At 35.9% G+C, this 10,212-nt stretch overlaps 2 protein-coding genes across 2 annotated transcripts; both read right to left on the bottom strand.

Moving 5' to 3' along the window:
* Nucleotides 1-4,281: 4,281 nt before the first annotated feature.
* On the bottom strand, nt 4,282-5,281 carry LOC120341871 (lactadherin-like). The gene is made up of 4 exons (XM_078111788.1): nt 5,216-5,281; nt 4,958-5,002; nt 4,545-4,697; nt 4,282-4,457 (listed from the first exon to the last, which is right to left on the bottom strand). Exons 3-4 carry the CDS (start codon nt 4,681-4,683, stop codon nt 4,282-4,284), a joined length of 315 nt encoding a protein of 104 aa, XP_077967914.1. The 5' UTR covers nt 4,684-4,697; nt 4,958-5,002; nt 5,216-5,281.
* A 3,699-nt stretch (nt 5,282-8,980) lies between these two features.
* Nucleotides 8,981-9,980, bottom strand: LOC144422050 (lactadherin-like). Its single transcript, XM_078111787.1, has 4 exons — nt 9,915-9,980; nt 9,657-9,701; nt 9,244-9,396; nt 8,981-9,156 (listed from the first exon to the last, which is right to left on the bottom strand). Exons 3-4 carry the CDS (start codon nt 9,380-9,382, stop codon nt 8,981-8,983), a joined length of 315 nt encoding a protein of 104 aa, XP_077967913.1. The 5' UTR covers nt 9,383-9,396; nt 9,657-9,701; nt 9,915-9,980.
* Between the last annotated feature and the right edge of the window lie 232 nt (nt 9,981-10,212).

A 10,212-nucleotide genomic window follows, 5' to 3' on the forward strand; every position in this document is an offset into this window, starting at 1 on the left:
GAAATACTTCGAAATTTGCACATTGACGAACTTCACTGGGGCAGAGTAACTTCTAACGGCAACCGCCGCTCTTTCTTTCCCCTGCACGACAAAGTCTGCAATTTTTGTGCCGTGGAAAATTGTTCAATCGCGATTCAAAATATTTTCGCGGTTACACCTACCGAAACTATCTCCAATTTTATTGCAAGACGGTCAGATTATTATCTTATTATTAAGCTTGTTATCTCGATAGATTCGTCGGCAGTTGTGTATTGAATCGTTGGATCCCCGGGGCTCTCTCAAGTGCTTTTTTGCTTTGATGCAACCTCTCAAACCTCATTTTTATTTCATGACGCATGTGCATAATTTTGTTTAAAATGGAATCTCTCTCCTCATTTAATTCGCAACTAGACTTCGCTGTTTTTGATACATTGATATATATAATTAATCGCAATCTCATCATTCGGATCACTGTCTCCAGTTGCCATAGACAGTCACATTCTAACGGCTTCATGAAAATCCATGCGGTTTCTTTTGCAGTTGTTTTCTGCATTATGTGAACACTGAACAGTTGCCCTATTAGAAAATCTTCTCATTAAATGAGGTACAAAATCTGGTTTTCGATATCACGATCGGACAGATTAAGATAAGTCAATATCTCTCATTCGGTTAATCAAAATATACTCTTGGCTGCTTTCATTCTCCTCATTCTCCATCGTGCAAACACGATGTCCCGGATGCACTCGACCTCAAATCTGAACAAATAATCTTCATATGCTTTCTCGACTCTGGTGACGCATCCACACCAGCGCAATAAGAATCGAATCCCCTCTTAAATTGCTCAAAATCCTCTTCTTAGTAACATTACACTAAGCGCATATCTCACGCCGTAGTGATATTTTTCAGCTCGTGAGCTGCGAAAATATTTAATTTCTATTGTAGAAAAATGCAAGAGCTCATCTTTGTACGTCAGCTTTATTTCCTAGTGGAAGCTTTTCCTCCAAATTATGAAACTGTGAAACTCCCTACGCGAACACTCCACTCGTGAACTTTGGGTCACAACATTGAAGCACAGAAATTTGCGTATTACATCTACCCTCGAAATTTGCCTGACTATGAGACAAAATATATATAACTATTGACACAAAATATGCAGTGATTATCTTGCATGAAAATATGAAAAACAAAAAAAATACATATTTCTAAAAAGGAATGGCAATATATATATCACGGTACGCGCACCGTTTGATCTGATGTGCCAGACAATGGGTTTTTGCATAGGAAGAAACGGAATCGGAAACAATTTTTAAACCTAGCGGATTAGGATTTTTTGACATTATATGCAGTTTAAGGCGAACACCACACCCGTTTTCAAACTGGTATTGAAATACAGGCAAACATTATGCCCAACTTTTTAAAACTATCCGTTTCACATTGTTTATCTATGAAGCTGATCAAATAATTGACTTTCTCGAGAAAGTTTTGCTTTCTCCAGCTATAGGTTTGAACAGTTGCTACAAAAACATAGGATTTGAATGTTTTCTTGCCTAGTACTTTGTGAGGCTTCGTGAAATGTAACAATATGTACAAGTTGTACGCCGCACACATAAATAAAATACCGACCACTCGCCGTGTCCACTTGTAATGTTGTCTTCATATTGTAATTGTAGTACATCCCGCGCATAAGGATGCTAATAGCTCTTTACTATTTGTGAGTAGTAAAGAGCAATATAATATTTACCAGTTAAATATTCTGGCGTCACAACCATATCGTTAAAAACTTGATTGTAATTTTGATAGTATCTCAATAAGATTCACCTTGATCTTTTGGGGGAACCTCGTAAACATGCGGATGTCATATTTTAAGTGCATGCAATTTTTTAACGATCCATATTCGTGCTCCTATTTTTCAGGTATTTTTATCTATCGCACATGATTGCCACCAGGTATATTCATGTCAAAGATAAATAAAACACAACCGGTGTATAGCAAAACGACGTAATTTGCCGACTTTTCGACTTTCTATTCAGAAAAACTTCATTAGGGCATGATATGCAAAGCACAGTATCGTAATTACATATATAGAACAGAAAAAAAGAAAAAGGGGACTCGAGAAGTAAACTACAAATGTTGTGTTTTACAACATAGGGATAAAATGCGGGTATTTCTCGACTTCAGACGGGACGATTTTATATGGTTCCCTTTAAAACTGGATCAAAATGAAATCCTTTATTATGTTTAAGACGGTTGAAATGAACGTTTAGAGTTTTACCACTGCACAAGCTATATATATTAATAAACCTGCTACACTTTAAGATCATTTCTTCTTGTCAGTATTATGTTCGATTTTATAGTTTATACAATTCCGACAATGAAAGACTATATTGAACAGGGGGGTTCTGCTTCACTGAAAAGGTTAAAGACCACTGGTCTAAATTGTAGACTGCAAATCAAAGAGTGCAATTAAATAATCAACCCAAAAGATGAAAATAGAATAAATTGATCAAATCCAAGGTCGGAAGGTTTTAGAGATCGCACCCAAGCGAAATAAAATACAACTTATTGTATTGATTTCATATCGGTACTAAATAAATACTTGCAGTACACTGAGTTTTTCACTTTAATATTATTTGTTTTATTATTAATTTATGTTACAAATTCAATGAAAGTTCAGATGATGCTAACTGAGAAAATTGATATTATCATATATAAATTGGTAAACGTATATATATATTGAGACACCTTTAGAGGACCTAATCCCTAAAGCAACAGAATACGAATACGTAGTTGAATTTAATGTATATTTAATAAGATTTAGTAAGATAGACAGTTTTTAGTGGAGTAAGCAGTTTTCAATGCCATTCGTTGTATTCTGTTCCGTCTAACAACCCAATACCACGAAGTTGTAAGATAGATAGACAACGTTTAAGCCGAGGGAGATCAAGTCACCATGAACAGACAAACTACATGGACATAAAAGAGAGTAGTTACAAGGTGATGAAGTTTTAAAAAATAATTTTTGCAAGTATATATATGTATATATATGTGACAAAATAATATTGTGAAAATCATAGTAAAACTGATTTGGGTTGAAGAAGTCAGTTCAGATTAATAATACATAATATATTTTCAAATTGGCTTTAATTATGGGAAATTATTTGTATGTTAAATTAAAGTAACCACGACGTCATCACATTAGATGTACAGATCATAACACACTCCCTTGATAAATTCGACTCTCATGTTGATGTAGATATACCAAGTCTGAGGGTGAACTCAGATTAATCGACAAGTGATTGGCTTTGGGAACATGTTGATTACCTTGGTGTCTACGTCAGAATTTCCTGCAAATATCCGGAGAAAACATAGAGGTGAACTGGTTTCATAATATGAAATGTATTTATTAAAATGGTTTGCTTCTAGCATAAAAGGCTTAATCGACCTATTTGCACATTCTACGTTTCTTCGTCGGGTCTCATATTGTTTCATTATGCCAGTGAAAGGACAAAACGCTAAATTTCAATATTCATTTTGGAGAAAATTTAAATATATTTTCAATAACTCCACAGAAGACGAACAAAATCTGCGTGCAATACAAGCAGTTAAGAAAAAAATAATTGAATTAATAAATTTATCTCAGCTTCCAGTTTCTACAAACTATCGTCTACCTTTCATATATTTTTAAAATACATTTTCGTGCGCTTCAGGTCAAAAAACAATTATCACATTTTTCCCAAAATGTTCGCAAAAATCACATCCTGGACGACGCAGGAACAAGGGTACAGCTACCTAACTTATCAGTACCGGTAGACTACCCTAGCTTTTCCAGGCCTTGTGTCGATGATGATTTATGCATCTATTCTCATCGTGAACCGGAATACCGAATGATTCGAGTCACACTTGCAATATCAAATCTTTTACTGTAGCCTTGCGTACCCTATTATCTTACCGTCTACCTTCAGCTTATCAAAAGCTCTCGTTTTCGCTGACCAGGGGTTCGGTGACATACGATCGCGGAAATGCCACAAGTAAATTTTGATGACGTCACCATAAATATTTTTTGAGTGAAAAACGAATTCCATAGAGCTCAAGGAAAATCATGAAATGAATAAAAGCAATAGCTTTCTAGCGATAACAACAATCTTTTACCACAGAGAATTTTAAATTGGTCCGGTAGTTGAAGAGAAAAGCGATTTTTCACGACTACTTGTGAATGAATAGCAACAACAATATCATAATAACAAAACGATCAACCGTGTCCAATGAAAAGAATCACCGCAATAATGAGAATGTGAGGTGTCTTTAAAGTACCTTTTCTACCCCACTCTCTTGGATGGTAGCCAGAGAACTAGTGCTGAGACCACAAGATACTGTGAAAGACGCCACCCATTGTGCAACGGCATCTCTTCCTTGTGTAATTATTCCACCAACTAGTTCCGATCTTCCGAAGTCTACTTGAAGCCATTCGCCCTTTTGATCTGGCCGTAGAAAATCAAAAATGTACGTGATTTATTACATTCATATAAAGTTTATTTATTGTTTTATTTTCTAGTACTAAAACTAACTGTTTTTTGGCGACCATCTTCCACAATCTTCTGTTTTAGCTCTGTTATCAAGCCTTCCATGATACGCCTGATGATATTCGTCGTATATTGATGAAGCTGTAATAGCTGAGTCCGGTATATCTCTGCTCCTCATTCCCATATAACAGTATGTGCCTGTGTAGTGAAGGTTAAATAATAACAAAAAATAAAAGTTCGAAAAAACTTAAAAAAAAAACATAAAAATTTAAAATGTCAATGGAAGATAAAATTTGACATTGTCGATATTTAGACCATGCTTCTGTAACAGAGCGAAAATAAAATAATGCAACAATTTTATATGATTGTATGTTTTATATGATTGTATTTTGAATAAAGTTCAATGAAAAAGAAATTTCCCAAATAATTCAAAAGACAAATGGCATTGGAATACTTACTTCTTGGCAAAGCGTCAATGATCTGATTTGTCTTTGTAAGTGAATCTTAAAAAAGTATGAATTCGTGACAGTCATAGATAGAATAGAATCAATAGATTATTATATTTATGCAACCAATTCGTTGTCGCTGGGTGATGCGCATGAGCATGGGTCGTTTACGAAAAGTCATGCATTTGGAACAACTTGTTATAATTTCTTATCGAAGCGATGATAATAAATAGATATATAAGTCTATGTGTGACCATGATAAGCCTTCACCTTCAAGTTCTCCAATTCTTTCTTCCAGATTCTCAGCAGTTCCCTGTTCGCCCTTTTGGCCCTTCGCCCCTGTCGGTCATATTTCACCAGGACTGCCTTGACATTGGCTCGAATCACAAATCAGCTGACCTGCGTCTCCATTTGCCACAACATGCGAGCAGAGTTCATACACTGTTGGCATGTGACAGCTGGCTAAGTGTAGGAAAATGACAACGCAAAAAGCGAAAGTAATCTTCATATTCGCTTCGGAAAAAATTGAATGGAACGAATCGAATGTATTTCAAATATCAGCATTAGATGTTAAAACTTTATACCAATAACGATTTATATACGCGGTGTGAGATTCATATCCAAGCTCCATGATTAGTCCTTTGCGAAAAAATGACTTCAAAGGAATTCTGCTAAGTTAATCCCACAAATTAACGAACGGACATGCTAACGTGAACTGCTTTCGTTATTGCGCTAAACAAGACCCATAGATTTGAAAACATCTCTAACACTCGGCCTATTAGTGATTTTTGTAAACTGCTTGTCAGAAGAAGTCTGATTTTGATCAGACGAAACGTTACAGAAATATATTTGTGTCAGTGTGCAGCAGGACTCTTGAATTGCACATTATGGCATTTTTATTCCTGCTACAGCAACCTTGCATTATACACATACGGATCCAACCTCTACTGATAGTTGTAATAAAAGGGTTGTGATATTAACATCTGGTTCCGTTATCTTTGCATCCGCGTACACGAGTACTTGTAAACCGCACCCAGGAAGTTTGCATATGCATACTTTTCAACCCACGGACATTTGTGCGTAAAGAAATTTGTACCTGTACGCCAGGATTCATGAGGTCATATGGCAAGAGCCATAGCCATATATGATGACGGCATATGGCTCCCAGAAAAATCTGATATTCCAAGGCTAAAATTACAATTGTTACTACCAGATTTCAAACTATATAGTTATAGCCAAATTTGGGAGAACATTTGCCAATACGCTTGAGAACACGCGCTCAGCGCTTTTCTATGTTATGGTAAGAGAAGTGCCAGACAGGCATTGTGACAAAACTAGGGGATTCTGGAACATGGTTCCATTACATTTGAACCCACGTACATTTGAACCCATGACAATTGCACCTGTATGCTATTGCACCTATGGAATTTTTTTTGTTTCACGGATAGTTAAACCCATACTAACCCTAACCCATGGGTTTTAGCACCCGCATATAGATTGAACCCGTGGATATACGCATGGGTTCAAATGTACATGGGTTCAAATGTACGGTCACCCTGGAACATATTTTGTGATATCACGAAACGATAAAGTTGCGAAGCATAAAAGAAAAGCCTTCCGTCCGTTTGTACTGCTTATTTGTAATATTTGAATTATTTCAGGAACCACGGATAAGCTTTAAAGAAAGAAAGGCGATGAGTATTGTGGAGTTCAACATGTGTTGGACGTGAACAGTCGTTCAAGGACGACAACATGCAGCATCAGAAGTCATATTAGAAGTTTGTTGAGACATTGTATGTGTTGACTTTTGAGTAAAAATTTAAGACATGATTAAGGAAAGGTAACCGCTGTATGGCTCGCACGGAAATGCAATTGAAAATATGTACCTTTTTTGACTATGCTAATGATTCGGTTTCTGCGAGACTAACTACTTATCCTTCTTCTATTCTTTTGTGCCGGCGGATCCGTATGACTATCTCGGCCAAAAAGGTTCTCGACCCCTGTCATAAGGTATAAGTGCCAGCTGGCCAAGTCAGCTGACTTGCGTCTCCATTTGCCACAACATGTGAGCAGAATTCATACACTGTTGGCATGTGACAGCTGGCTAAGTGTAGGAAAATGAAATATTCGCTCGGAAAAACATAAAATGAAACAAATCGATTGTATTTCAAATATCAGTATTTGATATTTGAAAATTCTATACAAATACCGTTTCATAGACGAGGTGTGAGATTCATATCCAAGTTCCTCCTCCTTTGTAAAAAAAATGACTTCAACAAAATTCTACTAAGTTAATCCCCCAAGTGAACGAACGGACATGCTAACGTGAACTGTTTTCATTATCGCACTGAACAAGACCGTTAAATATTCAAAAACTTCTCTAACACTGTGCCTTGCGATGATGATACCTTGCGATTTCATTTATGTACAATGGGTTTAGTATTAAATCCAGAAAGTATATATATATTGAGACACCTTTAGAGGACCTAATCCCTAAAGCAACAGAATACGAATACGTAGTTGAATTTAATGTATATTTAATAAGATTTAGTAAGATAGACAGTTTTTAGTGGAGTAAGCAGTTTTCAATGCCATTCGTTGTATTCTGTTCCGTCTAACAACCCAATACCACGAAGTTGTAAGATAGATAGACAACGTTTAAGCCGAGGGAGATCAAGTCACCATGAACAGACAAACTACATGGACATAAAAGAGAGTAGTTACAAGGTGATGAAGTTTTAAAAAATAATTTTTGCAAGTATATATATGTATATATATGTGACAAAATAATATTGTGAAAATCATAGTAAAACTGATTTGGGTTGAAGAAGTCAGTTCAGATTAATAATACATAATATATTTTCAAATTGGCTTTAATTATGGGAAATTATTTGTATGTTAAATTAAAGTAACCACGACGTCATCACATTAGATGTACAGATCATAACACACTCCCTTGATAAATTCGACTCTCATGTTGATGTAGATATACCAAGTCTGAGGGTGAACTCAGATTAATCGACAAGTGATTGGCTTTGGGAACATGTTGATTACCTTGGTGTCTACGTCAGAATTTCCTGCAAATATCCGGAGAAAACATAGAGGTGAACTGGTTTCATAATATGAAATGTATTTATTAAAATGGTTTGCTTCTAGCATAAAAGGCTTAATCGACCTATTTGCACATTCTACGTTTCTTCGTCGGGTCTCATATTGTTTCATTATGCCAGTGAAAGGACAAAACGCTAAATTTCAATATTCATTTTGGAGAAAATTTAAATATATTTTCAATAACTCCACAGAAGACGAACAAAATCTGCGTGCAATACAAGCAGTTAAGAAAAAAATAATTGAATTAATAAATTTATCTCAGCTTCCAGTTTCTACAAACTATCGTCTACCTTTCATATATTTTTAAAATACATTTTCGTGCGCTTCAGGTCAAAAAACAATTATCACATTTTTCCCAAAATGTTCGCAAAAATCACATCCTGGACGACGCAGGAACAAGGGTACAGCTACCTAACTTATCAGTACCGGTAGACTACCCTAGCTTTTCCAGGCCTTGTGTCGATGATGATTTATGCATCTATTCTCATCGTGAACCGGAATACCGAATGATTCGAGTCACACTTGCAATATCAAATCTTTTACTGTAGCCTTGCGTACCCTATTATCTTACCGTCTACCTTCAGCTTATCAAAAGCTCTCGTTTTCGCTGACCAGGGGTTCGGTGACATACGATCGCGGAAATGCCACAAGTAAATTTTGATGACGTCACCATAAATATTTTTTGAGTGAAAAACGAATTCCATAGAGCTCAAGGAAAATCATGAAATGAATAAAAGCAATAGCTTTCTAGCGATAACAACAATCTTTTACCACAGAGAATTTTAAATTGGTCCGGTAGTTGAAGAGAAAAGCGATTTTTCACGACTACTTGTGAATGAATAGCAACAACAATATCATAATAACAAAACGATCAACCGTGTCCAATGAAAAGAATCACCGCAATAATGAGAATGTGAGGTGTCTTTAAAGTACCTTTTCTACCCCACTCTCTTGGATGGTAGCCAGAGAACTAGTGCTGAGACCACAAGATACTGTGAAAGACGCCACCCATTGTGCAACGGCATCTCTTCCTTGTGTAATTATTCCACCAACTAGTTCCGATCTTCCGAAGTCTACTTGAAGCCATTCGCCCTTTTGATCTGGCCGTAGAAAATCAAAAATGTACGTGATTTATTACATTCATATAAAGTTTATTTATTGTTTTATTTTCTAGTACTAAAACTAACTGTTTTTTGGCGACCATCTTCCACAATCTTCTGTTTTAGCTCTGTTATCAAGCCTTCCATGATACGCCTGATGATATTCGTCGTATATTGATGAAGCTGTAATAGCTGAGTCCGGTATATCTCTGCTCCTCATTCCCATATAACAGTATGTGCCTGTGTAGTGAAGGTTAAATAATAACAAAAAATAAAAGTTCGAAAAAACTTAAAAAAAAAACATAAAAATTTAAAATGTCAATGGAAGATAAAATTTGACATTGTCGATATTTAGACCATGCTTCTGTAACAGAGCGAAAATAAAATAATGCAACAATTTTATATGATTGTATGTTTTATATGATTGTATTTTGAATAAAGTTCAATGAAAAAGAAATTTCCCAAATAATTCAAAAGACAAATGGCATTGGAATACTTACTTCTTGGCAAAGCGTCAATGATCTGATTTGTCTTTGTAAGTGAATCTTAAAAAAGTATGAATTCGTGACAGTCATAGATAGAATAGAATCAATAGATTATTATATTTATGCAACCAATTCGTTGTCGCTGGGTGATGCGCATGAGCATGGGTCGTTTACGAAAAGTCATGCATTTGGAACAACTTGTTATGATTTCTTATCGAAGCGATGATAATAAATAGATATATAAGTCTATGTGTGACCATGATAAGCCTTCACCTTCAAGTTCTCCAATTCTTTCTTCCAGATTCTCAGCAGTTCCCTGTTCGCCCTTTTGGCCCTTCGCCCCTGTCGGTCATATTTCACCAGGACTGCCTTGACATTGGCTCGAATCACAAATCAGCTGACCTGCGTCTCCATTTGCCACAACATGCGAGCAGAGTTCATACACTGTTGGCATGTGACAGCTGGCTAAGTGTAGGAAAATGACAACGCAAAAAGCGAAAGTAATCTTCATATTCGCTTCGGAAAAAATTGAATGGAACGAATCGAATGTATTTCAAATATCAGCATTAGA

Source organism: Styela clava, chromosome 4 (genome assembly GCF_964204865.1).
Source record: "Styela clava chromosome 4, kaStyClav1.hap1.2, whole genome shotgun sequence".
Classification (NCBI taxonomy): Eukaryota; Metazoa; Chordata; class Ascidiacea; order Stolidobranchia; family Styelidae; genus Styela; species Styela clava.